This window comes from Pseudophryne corroboree, chromosome 2 (assembly GCF_028390025.1).
Source record: "Pseudophryne corroboree isolate aPseCor3 chromosome 2, aPseCor3.hap2, whole genome shotgun sequence".
Taxonomy (NCBI): Eukaryota; Metazoa; Chordata; class Amphibia; order Anura; family Myobatrachidae; genus Pseudophryne; species Pseudophryne corroboree.
Genome location: NC_086445.1, coordinates 672,168,003 through 672,192,378, shown reverse-complemented (window position 1 = coordinate 672,192,378; position 24,376 = coordinate 672,168,003). Strand labels below are relative to the sequence as shown.

The window sequence follows — 24,376 nt, the reverse complement described above, 5'->3', positions numbered from 1 at the left end:
TTTTTTGAGTATATAGGGGGATATAATTTTCATAGGTAAATTGTGATTGAGAATGAGAAAAAGAAAATTGTTTACATAATGAGCAGGTGCTTGGTAGCTGTGCACCTTTGCTATTGCGATAAATATAAATAATATAAAATAAATAAATAAATATATATATATATATATATATATATATATATGTGTTCGGTTATCTATGGTAAATTATTATAATAAAAAATATGTTCTAGTTTGATGGAATATACATAAGATTGTATCCCCCTATATCTATGGTATTATGTAATTAAGATGTCTTTTATTTTATGAATTACTATGTTTTAGATTGATGGGATGTAGTTATTCATTAACAACAATAAAAATAATATATTTACATGCAAAATAATTAAACTAAATACAATACTAAATAAACTGGGTGTGTTGGATTTGAACCTGGGACCTGTTGTATGGAGTGCACAGTGCAGTTCCCCTACGCTACAGGAGCTGTTTTAGTATTGATTGATATGGTTTCTGGCTACTCTTATAGGTAAGATAAAATAAAAATAAATAAGATTAAAGATCATTTGTCTCCTGGTTACAATATATAAATAAGATATTAAAATAGAAAACAAAAGTTTTATTGCTACTATGTACATAGACTAATGTTGAATGTTGTTTATAAACCACCAAGCTGCTTTTTTGTTTTATAGTTTGTTGTATTGTTTTATATATTGATACCAGTGTATAGGAGTCATAACATGGGTGTATGCAATCAATTAATTAGCAATACTATTGGTCCGACGTAGTTTAAAAGGTGCCCGTGATGCTGCTGCTGTATCCTCTGACGAAACCGCTTGCTGACAATAGCGGAGAAACGCGTAAGAAAGGCGCCTTATTGGACTTTGTTGTCTGGAGCACTGTGACGAAAAACTCCAACCGAGGTCCAAGTCCGTTGGTGAGCTACTGCTGCGGTGGGGAAAAGCGTTTTGAGACCCAGCCAAGGAGGTCTCTAACCCACTGAAAAGAAACATTCTTGCCGTGAGTACTGCAAGTTACAGCTGTGATTAGTGGGGGTCGTAGCATACCGCTGTGAACGATCATCTGACACAGTGCTCTCCCCCTGCTAGTTTTTAATCTACATATGTGAGCTACACATGAACTGTTTTAGCCACTCCAAGCTTACAAGTGAATTACTATTGCTGCTATTGTTGCTTTCTCATACGTCATAGAGGATGCTGAGGTCCACTTCAGTACCATGGGGTATAGACTGTTCCGCAGGAGCCATGGGCACTTTAAGACTTTTCCAGAGTGTGAACTGGCTCCTCCCTCTATGCCCCTCCTCCAGACCTCAGTTTAGAAAATGTGCCCAGGCAGACTGGTCGCACTCTAGTGGAGCTCTACAGAGTTCTACTAAAATACTTTGTTTAGGTTTTTTATTTTACAGGGAGACTGCTGGCAACAACCTCCCTGCTTTGTGGGACTTAGGGGGAAGAAGTAGGAACCAACTTCCTATATCGTTTCATGGCTCTGCTGACAGGACACCATTAGCTCCTGAAGGGTACTGAACACTAGCTGCGGCTATGCGCTTACTCCCACACCACACCGTCACCTGTGGGGGGGACAAGTATAAAGATCGTTTGTAATGCCTGAGGGGAAACGCGCCATTGCAAGGGGCGGAGCTTCTTCCTCAGGCAGCCAGTACACTTCTCAGCGCCATTTCCGCCCAGTAAAAGCAGGGGAAGACACGCTGGTCCTCCTCTCCACATCTGACCAAGTATCAGGGTGCAAAAAGGGGGGTGGGGGGGTTGTGTATTATTTTGGTGCTAAATCCTATTTTCTCTAACGTCCTAGTGGATGCTGGGAACTCCGAAAGTACCGTGGGGAATAGCGGCTCCGCAGGAGACTGGGCACAACCAAAAGAAAGCTTTTAGACTACCTGGTGTGCACTGGCTCCTCCCACTATGACCCTCCTCCAAGCCTCAGTTAGATTTTTGTGCCCGGCCGAGCTGGATGCACACTAGGGGCTCTCCTGAGCTCCTAGAAAGAAAGTATATTTTAGGTTTTTTATTTTACAGTGAGACCTGCTGGCAACAGGCTCACTGCAACGAGGGACTAAGGGGAGAAGAAGCGAACCTACCTGCTTGCAGCTAGCTTGGGCTTCTTAGGCTACTGGACACCATTAGCTCCAGAGGGATTGACCGCATGGAACTGGCCTTGGTGTTCGTTCCCGGAGCCGCGCCGCCGTCCCCCTTACAGAGCCAGAAGCAAGAAGAAGTCCGGAAAATCGGCGGCATGAAGACTTCTGTCTTCACCAAGGTAGCGCACAGCACTGCAGCTGTGCACCATTGCTCCTCATACACACTTCACACTCCGGTCACTGAGGGTGCAGGGCGCTGGGTGGGGGGCGCCCTGAGCAGCAATAAAAACACCTTGGCTAGCAAAACAATCACAATATATAGCCCCAGAGGCTATATATGTGATAATTACCCCTGCCAGAATCCTTAAAAATGCGGGAGAAAAGTCAGCGAAAAAGGGGCGGAGCTATCTCCCTCAGCACACTGGCGCCATTTTTCCCTCACAGCTCCGCTGGAAGGAAGCTCCCTGGCTCTCCCCTACAGTCTACACTACAGAAAGGGTAAAAAAGAGAGGGGGGGGGCACTAAATTTAGGCGCAGTAAATATTATAGCAGCTATAGGGGACATAATTCAGTTAGTCCCTGAATTATATAGCGCTCTGGTGTGTGCTGGCATACTCTCTCTCTGTCTCCCCAAAGGGCTTCTGTGGGGTCCTGTCCTCTGTTAGAGCATTCCCGGTGTGTGTGCGGTGTGTCGGTACGGCTGTGTCGACATGTTTGATGAGGAAAATTATGTGGAGGCGGAGCAGATGCCTATAGAAGTGAGGTCACCCCCTGCGGGGCAGACACCTGAGTGGATGGTTTTATGGAAGGAATTACGTGCAAGTGTCGACTCCTTACACAAAAAATTTGACGACATGCCAAATGCGGGACAGCCGGCTTCTCAGCTCGTGCCTGCCCAGGTGTCTCAAAGGCCATCAGGGGCTCTAAAACGCCTGCTACCTCAGATGGCAGACACAGATGTCGACACGGATACTGATACCAGTGTCGACGACGATGAGTCTAATCTAATGTCCACTAGGGCCATTCATTGCATGATTGAGGCAATGAAAGAGGTGTTACACATTTCGGATATAAACCCAGGTACCACTAAAAAGGGTATTATGTTTGGGGGGGAAAAAACTACCCGTAGTTTTTCCCCCATCTGAAGAATTAAATGAAGTGTGTGAAGAAGCGTGGGCTTTCCCCGATAAAAGATTGGTAATCTCTAAAAAGTTACTAATGGCGTTCCCTTTCCCGCCAGAGGATAGGGCACGTTGGGAAACACCTCCTAGGGTGGATAAAGCGCTCACACGTTTGTCTAAAAAGGTGGCACTTCCGTCTCCGGATACGGCCGCCCTGAAGGAGCCTGCGAATAGAAAGAAGGAGGCGATCCTGAAGTCTGTATATACACACTCAGGCATTATACTTAGACCAGCTATTGCGTCAGCATGGATGTGCAGTGCTGCCGCTGCATGGTCAGATTCCCTGTCAGAAAATATTGACACCCTAGACAGGGACACTATTCTGCTAACCATAGAGCATATAAAAGACTCAGTCTTATACATGAGAGATGCACAGAGGGAGATCTGCCGGCTGGCATCTAAAATAAGTGCATTGTCCATTTCTGCTAGGAGAGGCTTATGGACTCGGCAGTGGACAGGGGATGCAGATTCCAAAAGGCACATGGAAGTTTTGCCTTATAAGGGTGAGGAGTTATTCGGGGATGGTCTCTCGGACCTAGTTTCCACAGCAACAGCTGGGAAGTCAGCATTTTTACCCCATGTTCCCTCACAGCCTAAGAAAGCGCCATTTTATCAGGTGCAGTCCTTTCGGACCCAGAAAAACAGGCGAGGAAAAGGCGGGTCTTTTCTGTCCAGAGGCAGAGGTAGGGGAAAAAGGCTGCAACAAACAGCAGGTTCCCAGGAGCAAAAGTCCTACCCCGCTTCTTCCAAGTCCGCCGCATGACGGTTGGGCTCCACAGGCGGAGCCAGGTACGGTGGGGGGCCGCCTCAAAAATTTCAGCGATCAGTGGGCTCGCTCACAGGTGGATCCCTGGATCTTTCAAGTAGTATCTCAGGGGTACAAGCTGGAATTCGAGGCGTCTCCCCCCCGCCGTTTCCTCAAATCTGCCTTGCCAACAACTCCCTCGGGCAGGGAGGCTGTGCTAGAGGCAATTCACAAGCTGTATTCCCAGCAGGTGATAGTCAAGGTGCCCCTACTTCAACAAGGACGGGGTTACTATTCCACACTGTTTGTGGTACCGAAACCGGACGGTTCGGTGAGACCTATTTTAAATTTGAAATCCTTGAACACATACATAAAAAAATTCAAGTTCAAGATGGAATCGCTCAGGGCGGTTATTGCAAGCCTGGATGAGGGGGATTACATGGTATCCCTGGACATCAAGGATGCTTACCTGCATGTCCCCATTTATCATCCTCACCAGGAGTACCTCAGATTTGCGGTACAGAATTGCCATTACCAATTCCAGACGCTGCCGTTTGGACTGGCCACGGCACCGAGGGTGTTTACCAAAGTAATGGCGGAAATGATGATACTCCTTCGAAAAAAGGGAGTTTTAATTATCCCGTACTTGGACGTTCTCCTAATAAAGGCGAGATCCAGGGAGCAGTTGTTGGTAGGAGTAGCACTATCTCAGGAGGTGCTACACCAGCACGGTTGGTTGGATTCTGAATATTCCAATGTCACAGCTGGTTCCGACGACACGTCTACTGTTCCTGGGAATGATTCTGGACACAGTCCAGAAAAAAGTGTTTCTCCCGGAGGAGAAAGCCAAGGAGCTGTCATCTCTAGTCAGAGACCTCCTGAAACCAAAACAGGTGTCGGTGCATCACTGCACGCGAGTCCTGGGAAAGATGGTGGCTTCTTACGAAGCAATTCCTTTCGGCAGGTTCCATGCCAGAATCTTTCAGTGGGACCTGTTGGACCAATGGTCCGGATCGCATCTTCAGATGCATCGGCTAATAACCCTGTCTCCAAGAACCAGGGTGTCTCTGCTGTGGTGGCTGAAGAGTGCTCATCTTCTAGAGGGCCGCAGATTCGGCATACAGGTCTGGGTCCTGGTGACCACGGATGCCAGCCTTCGAGGCTGGGGGGCAGTCACACAGGGAAGAAACTTCCAAGGACTATGGTCGAGTCAGGAGACTTCCCTACACACAAATATTCTAGAACTAAGGGCCATTTACAATGCCCTAAGTCAGGCAAAACCCCTGCTTCTACACCAGCCGGTACTGATCCAGTCAGACAACATCACGGCGGTCGCCCATGTAAACCGACAGGGCGGCACAAGAAGCAGGATGGCAATGGCAGAAGCCACAAGGATTCTCCGATGGGCGGAAAATCACGTACTAGCACTGTCAGCAGTGTTCATTCCGGGAGTGGACAACTGGGAAGCAGACTTCCTCAGCAGGCACGACCTCCACCCGGGAGAGTGGGGACTTCATCCAGAAGTCTTCACACTGATTGTAAATCGTTGGGAACGGCCACAGGTGGACATGATGGCGTCCCGCCTAAACAAAAAACTAGAGAGATATTGCGCCAGGTCAAGGGACCCTCAGGCGATAGCGGTGGACGCTCTAGTGACACCGTGGGTGTACCAGTCAGTTTGTGTTCCCTCCTCTGCCTCTCATACCAAAGGTACTGAGAATAATAAGAAAACGAGGAGTAAGGACAATACTCGTGGTTCCGGATTGGCCAAGAAGAGCGTGGTACCCGGAACTTCAAGAGATGATCTCAGAGGACCCATGGCCTCTGCCGCTCAGACAGGACCTGCTGCAGCAGGGGCCCTGTCTGTTCCAAGACTTACCGCGGCTGCGTTTGACGGCATGGCGGTTGAACGCCGGATCCTAAAGGAAAAGGGCATTCCGGAGGATGTCATTCCTACGCTGATTAAAGCCAGGAAAGATGTAACTGTAAAACATTATCACCGCATATGGTGGAAATATGTTGCTTGGTGTGAGGCCAGTAAGGCCCCAACAGAGGAATTTCAGCTGGGTCGATTTCTGCACTTCCTACAGGCAGGAGTGACTATGGGCCTAAAATTAGGCTCCATTAAGGTACAGCTATCGGCTCTGTCGATTTTCTTCCAAAAAGAACTAGCTTCACTACCTGAAGTTCAGACATTTGTAAAAGGAGTGCTGCATATTCAGCCCCCTTTTGTGCCTCCAGTGGCACCTTGGGATCTCAACGTGGTGTTGAGTTTCCTAAAATCACATTGGTTTGAGCCACTAAAGACCGTGGATCTAAAGTATCTCACGTGGAAAGTGGTCATGTTATTGGCCTTGGCTTCGGCCAGGCGTGTATCAGAATTGGCGGCTTTGTCATTTAAAAGCCCTTATCTGATTTTCCATATGGATAGGGCAGAATTGAGGACTCTTCCCCAGTTTCTCCCTAAGGTGGTATCTGCCTTTCACTTGAACCAACCTATTGTAGTGCCTGCGGCTACTAGCGACTTGGAGGATTTCAAGTTACTGGACGTAGTCAGGGCCTTGAAAATTTATGTTTCCAGGACGGCTGGAGTCAGGAAAACTGACTCGCTATTTATCCTGTATGCACCCAACAAACTGGGTGCTCCTGCTTCTAAGCAGAATATTGCTCGCTGGATTTGTATCACAATTCAGCTTGCGCATTCTGCGGCTGGACTGCCGCATCCTAAATCAGTTAAAGCCCATTCTACAAGGAAGGTGGGCTCATCTTGGGCGGCTGCCCGAGGGGTCTCGGCTTTACAACTTTGCCGAGCTGCTACTTGGTCAGGGGCAAACACGTTTGCAAAATTCTACAAATTTGATACCCTGGCTGAGGAGGACCTTGAGTTCTCTCATTCGGTGCTGCAGAGTCATCCGCACTCTCCCGCCCGTTTGGGAGCTTTGGTATAATCCCCATGGTCCTTTCGGAGTTCCCAGCATCCACTAGGACGTTAGAGAAAATAAGATTTTACTCACCGGTAAATCTATTTCTCGTAGTCCGTAGTGGATGCTGGGCGCCCATCCCAAGTGCGGATTGTCTGCAATACTTGTACATAGTTATTGTTAACTAAAGGGTTATTGTTATGAGCCATCTGTTGAGAGGCTCAGTTATGTTTCATACTGTTAACTGGATATGGTATCACGAGTTATATGGTGTGATTGGTGTGGCTGGTATGAGTCTTACCCGGGATTCAAAATCCTTCCTTATTGTGTCAGCTCTTCCGGGCACAGTATCCTAACTGAGGCTTGGAGGAGGGTCATAGTGGGAGGAGCCAGTGCACACCAGGTAGTCTAAAAGCTTTCTTTTGGTTGTGCCCAGTCTCCTGCGGAGCCGCTATTCCCCATGGTCCTTTCGGAGTTCCCAGCATCCACTACGGACTACGAGAAATAGATTTACCGGTGAGTAAAATCTTATTATTGGCATTATATAAGGGATTTGTTATTTTGGCGCTGAGTTGTGGACTGGCAAATTCCTTTGTGTCCCTCTGACAGATTTTACTGTGGGTCTGTCTCCAGTAGCCCGGAGTGTCTGTGGTGTGATTTTGCACGTGTGTAACATGTCTGAGGCAGGGCGCTCTTCCCCTGGGGAAGCCATTTTAGGGACACAAGGATGTAATGTGGTGGCACTGCCGTCGCACCACGAGCCTGAATGGGTGAAAGAATTACGTGATAGTGTGAATCATATAAGTAAGAGATTGGATAAATCTGAGTCTCATGCAGAAAACTGGAGAAAATCTGTGGTAGACGTGATTTTCAATAGTTATGCCCTTTCATCCACAGGGGACCCCTCTGGTTCACAAAAAAGGTCATTTGCGCAAGTAGTACAAACTGATACCGACACGGACTCTGATTCCTGTGTCGACACCAGTGATTCCAGGGGAGTTGATCCAAAATTGGCAAAAAACATTCAATACATGATTGTTGCTATAAGGGAGGTGTTATAGGTTACGGAGCCCCCTCCTTTACCACAGGAGAAGGCTTACTTTAATAAAGAAAAGAAGCCTAATGTAACTTTCCCTCCATCTTATGAACTGAACGGACTCTTTAGGGAGTCTGGTCAAACCCTGAGAAGAAATTCCAGATTCCCAAAAGGATTCAAGCAGCTTAACCCTTTCTTGCAGAGGACAGGAAAAGGTGGGAGTCACCCCCCATTTTAGATAGTGTCAAGGTTAACAAAAAAGGTGATTCTCCCTGCGCCTGGGACAGCTTCACTAAAGGAGCCGGCAGACCGCAAGTTAGAGACTACGTTGAAATCTATTTATGTGACCAATGGGACACTACTCGGGCCTACCATTGCCTGTGCGTGGGTGAGTAGTGCTATAGAAAAGTGGTCAGAAAACTTGTCATCAGACATTGACATGATAGATAGAGACGAGATACTCCTAACGTTAGGTCATATCAAGGATGCGGCTGCGTACATGCTGGAAGCCATGAAAGATATCAGTCTTTGGGAACAAGAGCCGCTACCATGACGATTTCAGCGCGTAGGGCATTGTGGATTCGCAGACGCGGATTCCAAAATAAATATATGGAGGCTCTCCCGTACAAGGGCGAGACTTTGTTTGGAGATGGGCTGAATGCCTTAGTTTCTGCGGCTACCGCAGGTAAGTCGATATTTCTCCCTAATGCTCCAGCGCCGGCAAAAAAGACGTATCATTCTCAGATGCAGTCCTTTTGGCCCAATAAATACAAAAAGGGCAAAGGTTCCCCTTTCTTTGCAGGTAAAGGAAGGGGAAAGGGAAAAAAGTCCACGGCGTCTCCAGGTTCACAGGAGCAGAAGTCAACCTCTGCTTCTGAAAAATCTTCAGCATGACGCTGGGGCTCCCTTGCGGGAGTCCGCTCAGGTCGGGGCACGTCTGGGTTCATTCTGGCCATGGATTGTACAAATAGTGTCCCAGGGGTACAGGTTGGAGTTTCAAGGCGTTCCCCCATGCCGGTTTTTCAAATCGGCCTTACCAGCTTCTGTTCCAGACAAAACTTATGTCAGGATCAAGTAATTGTCCTGGTTCCCATGGTGTCAGTGGACATAAAAGATGCTTACTTACATGTTCCTATCTATCCTCCGCATCAAGCTTATCTGAGATTCGCAGTGCAGGATTGTCATTACCAATTTCAAACCTTACCGTTCGGGCTGTCCACGGCACCGAGGGTATTTACCAAGGTGATGGCGGAGATTATGGTTCTCCTTCGAAAGCAAGGAGTCAACATAATTCCTTACTTGGATGATCTCCTGATATTGGCAAGGTCCAAGGAAAGGTTGATGCAGAGCATTGCACTCTCCCTGACAGTGCTTCAACAGCACGGTTGGATCATAAATTTTCCAAAGCCACAGTTGGAACCGACAACAAGATTATCGTTTCCGGGGATGATACCGGACACGGAAGTACAGAGGGTATTTCTTCCAGTAGAAAAGGCTCTGGAAATCCAGAGAATGGTCAAACAAATTCTAAAACCAACAAGGGTATCAATTCATCAATGCATACGTGTGTTGGGAAAGATGGTAGCAGCCTACGAGGCCCTACAGTTCGGCCGATTCCATGCCAGAGTATTCCAGTGGGACCTATTGGACAAGTGGTCCGGATCCCATCTACACATGCATCAGAGGATAATCCTGTCGTCCAAAGCCAGAATTTCGCTCCTGTGGTGGCTTTACAGTTCTCACCTCCTGGAAGGGCGCAGGTTCGGGATTCAGGATTGGTTCCTAGTAACCACAGATGCAAGTCTCCGAGGCTGGGAAGCAGTCACAAAAGGGGAAAGCTTCCAAGGAAGATGGTCAAGTCAAGACCTGTCTTCACATAAATGTTCTGGAGTTGAGAGCCATTTACAACGGCCTTCTCCAAGCGGTGCATCTTCTTCAAGATCAACCCATACAGGTCCAGTCAGACAATGTAACGGCAGTTGCATACGTAAACCGTCAGGGTGGAACGAAAAGCAGAGCGGCAATGGCAGAGGTGACAAAGATACTCCTCTGGGCTGAAAGACATGCAAGAGCTCTGTCGGCAATTTTCATTCGGGGAGTGGACAACTGGGAAGCGGACTTCCTCAGCAGACACGATCTCCACCCAGGAGAAGGGGGCCTCCTCCAAGAAGTCTTCACAGAGGTGACGGGTCATTGGGGAGTTCCTCAAGTAGACATGATGGCATCTCGTTTCAACAAGAAGCTTCAGAGATGTTGTTCCAGGTTGAGAGACCCACAATCAATAGCAATGGATGCACTAGTGACCCACTGGGTGTTTCGGTCGGTGTATGTGTTCCCTCCACTTCCACTAATACCAAAGATTCTCAAGATCATAAGAAGAACGGGGGTTCGAGCGATCCTCATTGTCCCAGACTGGCCAAGGAGGGCTTGGTATCCAGATCTTCAGGAGTTACTCATAGAAGATCCTCGGCCTCTTCCTCTTCGCGAGGACCTGCTGCGGCAGAGGCCGTGTGTGTATCAAGACTTACTGCGGCTACGTTTGACGGCATGGCTGTTGAACGCCGAATCCTAGCCCGAAAGGGTATTCCCATAGAGGTAATTCCCACGATTATTCAGGCCAGGAAAGGAGTAACGTCTAGACATTAACACCGTATTTGGAGAAAATGTGTGTCTTGGTGTGAGACCAAGAAGGCTCCAACGGAAGAATTTCAATTAGGATGTTTTCTCCATTTTCTTCAGGCGGGTGTGGATGCAGGCTTAAGATTGGGTTTAATCAAGGTCCAAATTTAGTCTCTGTCCGTTTTCTTTCAGAAACAATTGGCCTCCCTTCCGGAAGTTCAGATGTTCGTGACGGGGGTTCTGCATATCCAACCTCCTTTTGTGCCTCCTACGGCACCGTGGGATCTTAACGTGGTGTTGCGGTTCCTTCAATCAGATTGGTTTGAACCTCTCCAGGAGGTGGAGTTAAAGTTTCTCACTTGGAAAGTGGTCATGCTGTTGGCCTTGACATCTGCAAGGAGGGTGTCTGAGTTAGGGGCTTTGTCTCACAAGAGGCCTTCTTTAATCTTCCATGAAGATAGGGCTGAACTACGAACTCGTCAGCAATTTCTTCCAACGGTGGTTTCTTCCTTCCATGTGAACCAACTTATTGTGGTGCCAGTGGCTACTGACACCTTAGCTGCTTCAAAGTCTCTGGATGTGGACAGAGCGTTGAAAATGTATGTCACAAGAACAACTCGGATTAGGAAAACAGAGGCTCTGTTGGTCCTGTATGATGCCTACAAGATTGGGTGCCCTGCTTCTAAGCAGACGATTGCGTGCTGGATCAGAGATACGGTTCGGCACGCTCATTCCACGGCAGGATTGCCGATACCGAATTCGGTGAATGCCCATTCTACAAGGAAGGTGGGCTCGTCCTGGGCGGCTGCCCGGGGGGTCTCGGCATTACAGCTTTGCCGAGCAGCTACTTGGTCGGGGACAAACACGTTTGCTAAGTTTTACAAGTTTGACACCTTGGCCGCTGATGACCTAAAGATGGTCAATCGGTTCTGCAGGGACATCCGCACTCTCCCGCCCGTACTGGAGCTTTGCTATAACCCCATGGTACTGAAGTGGACCCCAGCATCCTCTAGGACGTATGAAAAAACAGGATTTTAATACCTACTGGTAAATCCTTTTTTCCTAGTCCGTAGAGGATGCTGGGCACCCAGCCCAGTGCGTTCTTTACCCTCAGTTTGTTATATAGTTGTAAGTTTTACACAGGTGTTGTGTTAAAATTGTATTCAGCACGTTGCTGCAATGGTCATGCTTGTAGGCATGTGTTATGTTAATTGCCATGTTGTGCGGCATGGTTGAAGTGTGGGCTGGTATGAACCTCACCATTAGCTTAAAAGTAAATCCTTTTCTCAAAATGTCCGTCTGCCTCGGCACAGTTCCTATAGTGAGGTCGGGAGGAGGGGCATAGAGGGAGGAGCCAGTTTACACTCTGGAAAAGTCTTAAAGTGCCCATGGCTCCTACGGAACCGTCTATACCCCATGGTACTGAAGTGGACCCCAGCATCCTCTACGGACTAGGAGAAAAGGATTTACCGGTAGGTATTAAAATCCTGTTTTTCCACTTAAAGAACTGTGGCTTCTTAAATGCAACAAAATAATAAATTCAATATACAGCAGTTTAAACTCATGAGGATTTCTTTGAACTTTTAAACAGGCATTTTTCGTTGGAGTAGAGGGCAATTTGATATAAACAATTTGCACGTATATCTGTTTGCAATATTTATGTATATAAACGTTTTTGTCTATCGGTAGAACAGTACTACCTGTGGGAGCTGCAAAATATCGGTAAATAATGGTTTTCTTTAAATATCGTCCTGTAAAAGCCCCTACTTAATCTTCCATGAAGATAGAGCTGAGCTCAATACGCGTCAGCAGTCAACTCAAAGGTTGTCGGCTTTTCATATCAACCAACCTATTGTGGTGCCAGTAGTCACTGACTCCTCAATTATATCAAAGTCCTTGGATTTTGTGAGGGCTTTGAAGATCTGTGTGAAAAGGACTGCTCGTCACAGAAAATCGGACTCGGTTTGTCCTGTATGATCCCCAAAACTTGGGTATCCTGCTTCTAAGCAGTCGATTTCTCGCTGGATCAGGTTCACTATTCAGCATGCATATTTTATGGCAGGATTGCCGTGTCCAAAATCTATTAAGGCCCACTCTACTCGTAAGGTGAGTTCTTCCTGGGCGGCTTCCCGGGGGGGGGGGGGTCTCGGCTTTACAACTTTGCCGAGCGGCTACTTGATCAGGGTCGAACACGTTTGCTAAGTTCTACAAGTTCGATACTTTGGTCTCTGAGGACCTAAAGTTTGGTCAATCAGTTCTGCAGGAGCCTCTGCGCTCTACCTCCCGTACTGTGAGCTTTGGTACATCCTCATGGTACTAATGTGAACCCCAGCATCCTCTAGGACGTAAAAGAAAATAGGATTTTAATTACCTACCGGTAAATCCTTTTCTCGTAGTCCGTAGAGGATGCTGGGCGCCCGCCGAGCTCTTCGTTATCCAGCAGTGGTTTCTGGGTCAGTTCTACTTTGTTCTTCGTTATGTACTGCGTTGTTACTTGGTTCAGTAATGTTATTCAGCTGTTGCTGAGTTTTCAAGCTGGTTAGCTTGTTTTGCCTTGTTTGTGTGAGCTGGTGTGAATCTCTCCACTATCTGTGTAAAATCCTTCTCTCGAAGTTGTCCGTCTCCTCGGGCACAGTTTCTAGACTGAGTCTGGTAGGAGGGGCATAGAGGGAGGAGACAGCCAACACTATTAAACTCTTAAAGTGCCAGTGGCTCCTAGTGGACCCGTCTATACCCCATGGTAATAAATGGATTCCCAGTATCCTCACCATGAGAGAAGGATTTACCGGTAGGTAATTAAAATCCTATTTTCACAAACATAGGTCACGAAAAGGGTATAGAAATGTAAAAAAAAAAAGATAGAAAAGAGATGGAAGACGCATCAGGTACATTCAATTAATCGAAAGAAGATCGAACCATATAATATCACAATACTGGAAAAAAAAACAGTGTTCTTTGATTATAAGAATTTATCAACTCATGGGGAGTTCGTAAAAATTGTTAATTAAGTACATTATACTAACAAACAAATTTACACTGAGCCACCTTTTAGCTAATATTCAGAGTCAACATTGTATTTTGTAATTGCTCCAAACCATCCATTTTGTTAAGAGGGGAGCCACTGTCAGAGAGCTAGAGTAAGGAGTTCCTGCCGTTTCAAATTCAGAGTGAGATTTAACGGGATGTAGTCTCGTTACTGGCTGTCGACATCCCGGCGGTCAGTATACAGACACCGGGATCCCGACCACTTGGAATGCTTTGTTGCGCTAGCCCCCTCCCCCAACACCCCTGCCAGCATTCTAGGTGCGTCGGGATGTTGACAGCCGGGATCCCTGCCACCGGTCACGCAATCCCAACCTGATTAAACTGCATTTCTACCTCATTTAATGAAGGAATCAAAGTTGTATGCCAGTTATGTGCTAAAAGGAGTTTTGCAGAAGCTAATACCCACCTGTCAGAAGGAGAAATAATTTCTGGTAGCAAATGTAGTATTGCTAATTTTGGGTTAGGAGTTACATTAAATTCCAGAACTTTTGAGATGAGCCAGAATATCTGGTTCAAAAAATGTTTAATTAAAGGACAAGACCAAAATATATGGTAAAGCGTACCCACTCTTCCACAATTACGCCAACATTCATTAGATGAGACAGAATTCCCTGTTTTTAACAAGTCAAACATTGAAGGCACAATGACAATTTTGCAAAAATTCTAAAAGGAAGAAATAAAGTGGATCTCTAAAATGCAGATGCAAAGGCCTTAGACTTTTATTGCGGTCATTTTATATAATTAAGGGTAAGACTTTTATAACTGGTTTTAATAAATATGGCTATCCGCTGGTTATGTTTCAGTATGAGAGACAGCGTTGGCCGATGTGATGCCAGCTTTAGTTGCTTGATCCTATTTCTCTATTACCAGCACCATTTAACATGCACACTTTATAACACTGAACTCATAACATTCTTATTCACATTCTGTGTGTGTGATAAACTAGTGAACTCCAGTTGCTATTGTGCTTCGCTGCTTCATACCTCCTGCTACATGAATTTAGTTTTGCTTTCCTTTGAATTTCTACCTTTGTTATTTATTTTTTAGGTGTGGGTGCAATCTCTGAGCTCCTGTGAGCAGTCTTCTATCTTGGCCATTCTCTCATTTGCCGTCATGGAGTTTCCAATGGACATTTTTTGATAGGATTCATTCCAGAGACAACGTTCAGGACATTCTTCTGGAAACATCGTCTTTATGCTGTTTTATTTTGGGCTTTTTGTTTTGTTTTTTTGTACTTAACCTGCTTTATTTGTTAATAGCATACATACTTATAACAGTTGCAGCATTTTTTGCATTTTTCGTTATAAACAGAACTTTTCCAGTATTCTTACATTGTTCCTCGATTTTGTTGCCAGAAGGAAAATATTATTTCTGTTTTTATACAAATGTGATTTTTCCTGTTACATTAATGTTCTTGTTATGGATATCCATTTGCCCCTTTGTAGACATTTCCTGCTTGTCATGCAATTATAGTATCAACACCACCTCAGAATGGACATCCTTCTTGAACGATCAAGAGGAGAACAGCACTGTGTGACAACAGAGAACAAATGCGAAATCCAGACTTCTCTAATACTCAGAAAAATAAGAGGTTATGAAATGTCTGGTTTTTTTTTTAAAAAAACATTATTTTAATTTTTATTTTACTTTGCTGTATAGATTAATGTTTGATCCCATGGATATATGTTCTAAACTAGCAGCTGGGGAAATAAAACGTCCTTTTTTTGTTTATACATTTTTGTCAGTGATGTTCCAGGAGTTTGGTTGTAATATGGAGGCAAGCCATCATTTATCAGAAGTGTCGATATATGGTACCAAATTACTTGTAAAAATCTATGCAAAAGCTGGGTATTAACTATATTGATGTGAAAAGTGTATCCATAGAGTTACTGCAGGCTTGTATATCCCTCTATCATCCATTTTGGGGACACTGCGTCATGACCTCTGGGTTAGAATGTGGACTGGAGGCTAGGCACAAAAAACACTAAAAGCTGACTCCTCTCCCCTCCCACCTCCAGCAGAGCCTCTGTCTAGTTTTCTGTGCCTTGGAGGAAGCACACTTTCTTTCTCCTAGGTTTTTAGCTAGGTTTGTTTTCTATTTTTAGTTTCAGTCTAGGTGCTTAGTCCCTGGTACTGGCGACAAGCATCTCCAGCGTGAGGTTAGTTAGTTTAGCAGCTGCTGTGAGTTCTCCTCACTCTGTCCTGCCTCTGGGGGAGTCACCAAACTATAGCAGTCCCTTGGTCTTCCCCCTCCGGAGCACAAACATTTGAGAAGTGTCAGGTAGGAGCAGCCACAGCTTGCCTTGGCAGCGCTGGGCTGTGACCCTTTGTGGTGTTGTGTGTGTCCTGTGTGTATGCTTTCCGGTGCAGCTCTGCTGTTGTGCTGTGTGTGGCGGATTGCGGCTCTAGCCTATCCTGCGGGCACAGGTGTGGGGACTTTGAAATGCAGCGCAGCAATTTTCTTTCTATGCCCTCTAGCTCCGCCCCTGCCATCTCCAGCGTGCGGGTGTTTTTGCGCTCTGTCTGTCCCCAGGGCTGCATTCCACAAGCCCTGCCCCAGCCTGCCTTTCAGGACCATGCTGGCGCTGTTCTCTCCTGCACTGCCACAGCAAGCTGAGGGGAAAATACTTCCCGTCATCCTCTGCACACAGGGACACTCACAAACAGCAAGTATTGTGGGACTTCTACTTAATCAGTACATAGCCCACAGAGTTTAGTACATAGATCACTTTAGTTGGACTTTTGCATTACACTATACACTGCTGCCTGCAGCTTATCTTCACTGGGATCAGATACACTGTTTAGGATACCACTTTCTCCTTTCTTACAATGTCAGGAAAGCCAGACAAAGGGCCGTACAGATGGGGAGATGTCTGCTGAGCGAACTGCTCAGCACACATATCTTCCCCCGCTCAGCACAGCGCGATTTGCTGAGCGTGGAGGAATGGGGGGACACGGGGGTCCGCTCATTTCAGGCCAATCTAGCATTGGCGATAGTGACGCGTGGGACCGCGCATCGCTGTCGCCGGCACCCCTACACACGGAGTGAATTGCTTAGAAATTAATTGAACCGTCGCTCTGTGTGTACCCCCCTTAAGTCCATAGCAGGCTCTGCAGTTTAATGTGCCAAGAAGTTACCAAAGGGATGCACAGACCCAGGTACACTGCTCATCCTGCGCTTTGATACCCACGATGTCAACTCCTGGCATTTCGACGTTACAGTCAGATATGCTTCAAAGGGCCAGTACTATGGCAGATGCTATAGCTTAGTTACCCCATGGTAGGGACACTGATGGTACAACAGCCTCTTCTGATGATAGAACCTTCTCTACTTCAGCTGACGAGCCCCTCTGGGCACGTAATATGGGAAAATGCTTATCTGACATGGCCACTTCTTTAAGTAAAATAGTAACCTCTTCAGAGACCACTACTACTAGGCCAAGGCCAGCTTCCTCTCCGGTCTCTTCCAGGTGATTGTATTTCAGATACCTCCTCACATGAGGAGGGGGAGTTAGACCCAGATTGGGAAGACGCTTCTGTGTGGGAAGACGATTCTTCTTCAGACCCTGGGGTCAAGCTTTTGATTGATGCTGTTCATCAGACATTACAACTTGAGGAAACCTCTGTACCAGAGTCGTCTTCCACTTCTTACTTTAAAAAGAGGAAGGTTCAGGTGGCGTTTTTTTTCTCCATTTTCTAATTTTGATGAGAAATTAATAGAAGCCTTGTTGAGGCACGATTTAAAGGTTCAGGTCCCCAAAAATCTAAAGTTGTTATATCCTTTCAGGGACGAGGACACCACATTATGGGAGTCTCTGCCATAGGTGGACGCACCCATCACAAGATTGGCGAAACCAACAGTCATTCCCACTGTACAGACAGCCACCTTAAAGAATCCAGCGGATAGGAAGAGTGAGGCGGTCTTGAAATCCATTTTCACTGTGACTGGAGTATCCCTGCATCCCATCCTGGCCAGTGCATGGGTAGTTAAGGCTGTCAAAGAATAGATTACTCAAATTGTATCAGGTATCCACTCTGAGGATCCTACTCAGGTCCTCCCACTGACCACCCAGGTCACGGAGGCCTTGTCATATGTTACAAGTGCTTTATTGGATTCTGTTTCCCTACAGGCTTGCATCTCCACCCTTGCTATAACTGCACATCGCTCGCTGTGGTTGCGTTCTTGGAATGCCAATTCTGAATCCAAACGTACTTTGGAAGCATTGCCCTTTTGAAGGGGAAGTTTTATTTGGTCTGGAACTTGAGAAGATTATCAATAAGGCTACTGATGGGAAGAGTCCTTATCTTCCGGTGCTGAAGCCTAAGTCAAAGCCTTCCAAAATTCAGTCCTTTTGACCTCAGGGCAGGGGCGCCTTTACTTCCTTCCAGTCCTTTCGGGGACATCCCTGATTCTCCCGCAGAGGTGCCTGCTGAGTCTCCCAGAGTACTCGTCGACCGGGACATAAGCCAGCTGATACAGCCTCAGCATGACTATCCCCATCATGCCATCAAACCCCAGGTGGTAGGTGCGCACTTACTTTTGTTCCAAGATGTGCAATGACGTATCCAGGGGTTATATTCTGGACCTTCAGAAACACGTGCCCCACAGATTCTTTGTAACCCCTCTTCCTCAGGACCCGGTCCGCAGACGGGCCTTACTTTAGGCTGTTTCTTCTTTTTCCGAGGCAGGGGTCATAGTGCCAGTACTGCCACAGCAGCGGAGCCTCGGGTTTTACTTTACACTGTTTTTTGTTTTGTTTTTAACTCTTTATTTCTCTGACGTCCTAGTGGATGCTGGGAACTCCGTAAGGACCATGGGGAATAGCGGCTCCGCAGGAGACTGGGCACAAAAGTAAAAGCTTTAGGACTACCTGGTGTGCACTGGCTCCTCCCCCTATGACCCTCCTCCAAGCCTCAGTTAGATTTTTGTGCCCGGCCGAGAAGGGTGCACACTAGGGGCTCTCCTGAGCTTCTTAGTGAAAGTTTAGTTTTAGGTTTTTTATTTTCAGTGAGACCTGCTGGCAACAGGCTCACTGCATCGAGGGACTAAGGGGAGAAGAAGCGAACTCACCTGCGTGCAGAGTGGATTGGGCTTCTTAGGCTACTGGACACCATTAGCTCCAGAGGGACCGAACACAGGCCCAGCCTCGGAGCTCGGTCCCGGAGCCGCGCCGCCGGCCCCCCTTACAGAGCCAGAAGCAAGAAAAGGTCCGGAAAAATCGGCGGCAGAAGACATCAGTCTTCAACAAGGTAGCGCACAGCACTGCAGCTGTGCGCCATTGCTCCTCAGGCACACTTCACACTCCGGTCACTGAGGGTGCAGGGCGCTAGGGGGGGGCGCCCTGAGCAGCAATGTAAAACACCTTGGCTGGCATAAATACACCACATATAACCCCCAGGGCTATATGGGTGTATTTTAACCCCTGCCAGAACTCACCAAAAAAGCGGGAGAAAAGGCCGCCAAAAAGGGGGCGGAGCCTATCTCCTCAGCACACGGGCGCCATTTTCCATCACAGCTCCGCTGGAAGGACGTCTCCCTGACTCTCCCCTGCAGTCCTGCACTACAGAAAAGGGTAAAAAAGAGAGGGGGGCACTAATTTGGCGCAGTTTTATACTAACAGCAGCTATAAAGGGAAAAGCACATTTTATAGTGGTATTCCTGTATATATATAGCGCTCTGGTGTGTGCTGGCATACTCTCCCTCTGTCTCCCCAAAGGGCTAGTGGGGTCCTGTCCTCTATCAGAGCATTCCCTGTGTGTGTGCGGTGTGTCGGTACGATTGTGTCAACATGTTTGAGGAGGAAAATGAGATGGAGGCGGAGCAATTGCCTATTATACAGTTGTCACCCCCTAGGGAGTCGACACCTGAGTGGATGAGCTTGTGGAAGGAATTGCGTGACAGTGTCAGCTCCTTACGACAGACAGTTGACGACATGAGACAGCCGGCTACTCAGCTTGTGCCTGTCCAGGGTTCTCAAACGCCATCAGGGGCTTTAAAACGCCGTTACCTCAAATGGCAGACACAGACACGGATACTGACTCCAGTGTCGATGATGAGGAGACAAACGTGACTTCCACTAGGGCCACACGTTACATGATTGAAGCAATGAAAAATGTATTGCATATATCTGATAATACAAGTACCACTAAAAAGGGTATTATGTTTGGTGAGAAAAAACTGCCTGTAGTTTTTCCTGTATCCGAGGAATTAAATGAAGTGTGTGATGAGGCGTGGGTTTCCCCCGATAAAAAACTGATAATTCCTAAATGGTTATTGGCATCGTACCCTTTCCCGCCAGAGGATAGGGCACGTTGGGAAACACCCCCTAGGGTGGATAAAGCGCTCACACGCTTGTCTAAACAGGTAGCACTACCCTCTCCTGATACGGCCGCCCTAAAGGAACCTGCCGATAGAAAGCTGGAGAATATCCTAAAATGAATATACTCTCACACAGGTGTTATACTGCGACCAGCAATCGCCTCAGCCTGGATGTGCAGTGCGGGCCTGGCGTGGTCGGATTCCCTGACTGAAAATATTGATACCCTAGATAGGGACAGTATATTACTGACTATAGAGCATTTGAAGGATGCATTTCTATATATGCGTGATGCACAGAGGGATATTTGCCGACTGGCATCAAGAGTTAGCGCGCTGTCCATTTCTGCAAGAAGAGGTTTATGGACGCGGCAGTGGTCAGGTGATGCGGACTCTAAAAGGCACATGGAAGTATTGCCTTATAAAGGGGAGGAGTTATTTGGGGTAGGTCTATCAGACCTGGTAGCCACGGCAACTGCTGGAAAATCCAAATTTTTAACCCAGGTAGCTTCTCAACCTAAGAAGACGCCATATTATCAGGCGCAGTCCTTTCGGCCCCATAAGGGCAAGCGGGCAAAAGGCGCCTCATTTCTGCCCCGTGGCAGAGGGAGAGGAAAAAGGCTGCAACAAACAGCCAGTTCCCAGGAACAAAAGCCCTCTCCCGCCTCCGCAAAGTCCTCAGCATGACGCTGGGGCTTTACAAGCGGACTCAGGCACGGTGGGGGCCCGTCTCAAGAAGTTCAGTGCGCAGTGGGCCCACTCGCAAGTGGACCCCTGGATCCTTCAGGTGGTATCTCAGGGGTACAAATTGGAATTTGAGACGTCTCCCCCTCGCCGTTTTCTAAAGTCTGCTTTACCGATGTCTCCCTCAGACAGGGAGGCAGTATTGGAAGCCATTCACAAGCTGTATTCCCAGCAGGTGATAATCAAGGTACCCCTCCTACAACAGGGAAAGGGGTACTATTCCACACTATTTGTGGTACCGAAGCCGGACGGCTCGGTGAGACCAATTTTAAACCTAAAATCCTTGAACACTTACATACAAAGGTTCAAATTCAAGATGGAGTCACTCAGAGCAGTGATTGCAAACCTGGAAGAAGGGGACTATATGGTGTCTCTGGACATCAAAGGTGCTTACCTACATGTCCCAATTTACCCTTCTCACCAAGGGTACCTCAGGTTTGTGGTACAGAACTGTCACTATCCGTTTCAGACGCTGCCGTTTGGATTGTCCACGGCACCCCGGGTCTTTACCAAGGTAATGGCCGAAATGATGATACTTCTTCGAAGGAAGGGAGTTTTAGTTATCCCTTACTTGGACGATCTCCTGATAAGGGCAAGATCCAGGGAACAGTTGGAAGTCGGAGTAGCACTGTCTCAGATAGTGCTGCGCCAGCACGGTTGGATTCTCAATATTCCAAAATCGCTGCTGATCCCGACGACACGACTTCTATTCCTAGGGATGATCCTGGACACAGTCCAGAAAAAGGTGTTTCTCCCGGAGGAGAAAGCCAGGGAGTTATCCGAACTAGTCAGAAATCTCCTAAAACCAGGCCAAGTCTCAGTGCATCAATGCACAAGGGTCCTGGGAAAGATGGTGGCTTCTTACGAAGCAATCCCATTCGGCAGATTCCACGCAAGAACCTTCCAGTGGGATCTGCTAGACAAATGGTCCGGGTCGCATCTTCAGATGCATCAGCGGATAATCTTGTCACCAAGGACAAGGGTGTCTCTCCTGTGGTGGTTGCAGAGTGCTCATCTTCTAGAGGGCCGCAGATTCGGCATTCAGGACTGGGTCCTGGTGACCACGGATGCCAGCCTGAGAGGCTGGGGAGCAGTCACACAGGGAAGAAATTTCCAGGGCTTGTGGTCAAGCCTGGAGACATCACTTCACATAAATATCCTGGAGCTAAGGGCCATCTACAATGCTCTAAGCCTAGCAAGACCTCTGCTTCAAGGTCAGCCGGTGCTGATCCAGTCGGACAACATCACGGCAGTCGCCCACGTAAACAGACAGGGCGGCACAAGAAGCAGGAGGGCAATGACAGAAGTTGCAAGGATTCTTCGCTGGGCGGAAAATCATGTGATAGCACTGTCAGCAGTGTTCATTCCGGGAGTGGACAACTGGGAAGCAGACTTCCTCAGCAGACACGACCTCCACCCTGGGGAGTGGGGACTTCACCCAGAAGTCTTCCACATGATTGTGAACCGTTGGGAAAAACCAAAGGTGGACATGATGGCGTCCCGCCTCAACAAAAAACTGGTATTGCGCCAGGTCAAGGGACCCTCAGGCAATAGCTGTGGACGCTCTGGTAACACCGTGGGTGTACCAGTCAGTGTATGTGTTCCCTCCTCTGCCTCTCATACCCAAGGTACTGAGAATCATAAGAAGGAGAGGAGTAAGGACTATACTCGTGGCTCCGGATTGGCCAAGAAGGACTTGGTACCCGGAACTTCAAGAGATGCTCACAGAGGACCCGTGGCCTCTACCTCTAAGAAAGGACCTGCTCCAGCAGGGACCCTGTCTGTTCCAAGACTTACCGCGGCTGCGTTTGACGGCATGGCGGTTGAACGCCGGATCCTGAATTAAAAAGGCATTCCGGATGAAGTCATCCCTACCCTGATCAAAGCCAGGAAGGATGTAACCGTACAACATTATCACCGTATTTGGCGTAAATATGTTGCGTGGTGCGAGGCCAGGAAGGCCCCTACAGAGGAATTTCAACTGGGTCGTTTCCTGCATTTCCTGCAAACAGGACTGTCTATGGGCCTAAAATTAGGGTCCATTAAGGTTCAAATTTCGGCCCTGTCGATTTTCTTCCAAAAAGAACTGGCTTCAGTTCCTGAAGTTCAGACGTTTGTCAAGGGGGTACTGCATATACAGCCTCCTTTTGTGCCTTTAGTGGCACCTTGGGATTTCAATGTAGTTTTGGGGTTCCTAAAATCACATTGGTTTGAACCACTCTCCACTGTGGACTTAAAATATCTCACATGGAAAGTGGTAATGCTGTTAGCCCTGGCTTCAGCCAGGCGTGTCTCAGAATTGGCGGCTTTATCCTATAAAAGCCCTTACCTAATTTTTCATACGGACAGGGCAGAATTGAGGACTCGTCCTCAATTTCTCCCTAAGGTGGTTTCAGCGTTTCACTTGAACCAGCCTATTGTGGTACCTGCGGCTACTAAGGACTTGGAGGACTCCAAGTTGCTGGACGTAGTCAGGGCCCTGAAAATATATGTTTCCAGGACGGCTGGAGTCAGAAAATCTGACTCGCTGTTTATCCTGTATGCACCCAACAAGCTGGGTGCTCCTGCTTCTAAGCAGACTATTGCTCGTTGGATTTGTAGTACAATTCAGCTTGCACATTCTGTGGCAGGCCTGCCACAGCCAAAATCTGTAAAAGCCCATTCCACAAGGAAGGTGGGCTCATCTTGGGCGGCTGCCCGAGGGGTCTCGGCTTTACAACTTTGCCGAGCAGCTACTTGGTCAGGGGCAAACACGTTTGCTAAATTCTACAAATTTGATACCCTGGCTGAGGAGGACCTGGAGTTCTCTCATTCGGTGCTGCAGAGTCATCCGCACTCTCCCGCCCGTTTGGGAGCTTTGGTATAATCCCCATGGTCCTTACGGAGTTCCCAGCATCCACTAGGACGTCAGAGAAAATAGAATTATCGGTAAGTAAATTCTTATTTCTCGTAGTCCGTAGTGGATGCTGGGCGCCCATCTCAAGTGCGGATTGTCTGCAATACTTGTACATAGTTATTGTTACAAAAATCGGGTTATTATTGTTGTGAGCCATCTTTTCAGAGACTCCTCTGTTATCATGCTGTTAACTGGGTTCAGATCACAGGTTGTACGGTGTGATTGGTGTGGCTGGTATGAGTCTTACCCGGGATTCAAAATCCTTCCTTATTGTGTACGCTCGTCCGGGCACAGTATCCTAACTGAGGCTTGGAGGAGGGTCATAGGGGGAGGAGCCAGTGCACACCAGGTAGTCCTAAAGCTTTTACTTTTGTGCCCAGTCTCCTGCGGAGCCGCTATTCCCCATGGTCCTTACGGAGTTCCCAGCATCCACTACGGACTACGAGAAATAGAATTATCGGTAAGTAAATTCTTATTTTATACCAGGAGAGACAAAAACATTTATATAACAGATACATTTGTACAATAAAAAGTGAAAATCAGTCTCCATGGAGTTTTTTTTTTCTTTTCACAAACAATTGGGTTAACTGTTAAGAAACAAACAGAGATGACCCTCAAAAGGGGACCATATACAAGCGAAAAAGAAACAGAGAGGGTTTAGAGAGAAAGGAAAAAGGGGGAACGGGAAGAAAAAGAAGAGGGTCAGATGCAGCAAAAAACAGAGCCGATCTATGCCATGCGGAGGGAAGTACGCCAATTG

At 47.3% G+C, this 24,376-nt stretch overlaps 1 protein-coding gene across 6 annotated transcripts in view; it reads left to right on the top strand.

The window, feature by feature from the left end:
• RBBP5 (RB binding protein 5, histone lysine methyltransferase complex subunit) overlaps positions 1 to 15,393 on the top strand; it is a 508,962-nt gene extending 493,569 nt beyond the window's left edge. For all 6 annotated transcript variants that reach the window (XM_063955094.1, XM_063955092.1, XM_063955095.1 and 3 more), the window contains one exon: positions 14,708 to 15,393. In XM_063955094.1, coding sequence (XP_063811164.1) covers positions 14,708 to 14,736 — 29 coding nt within the window. In that variant the 3' untranslated portion in view covers positions 14,737 to 15,393. The remainder of the gene's footprint in view (positions 1 to 14,707) is intronic.
• Positions 15,394 to 24,376: the final 8,983 nt, after the last annotated feature.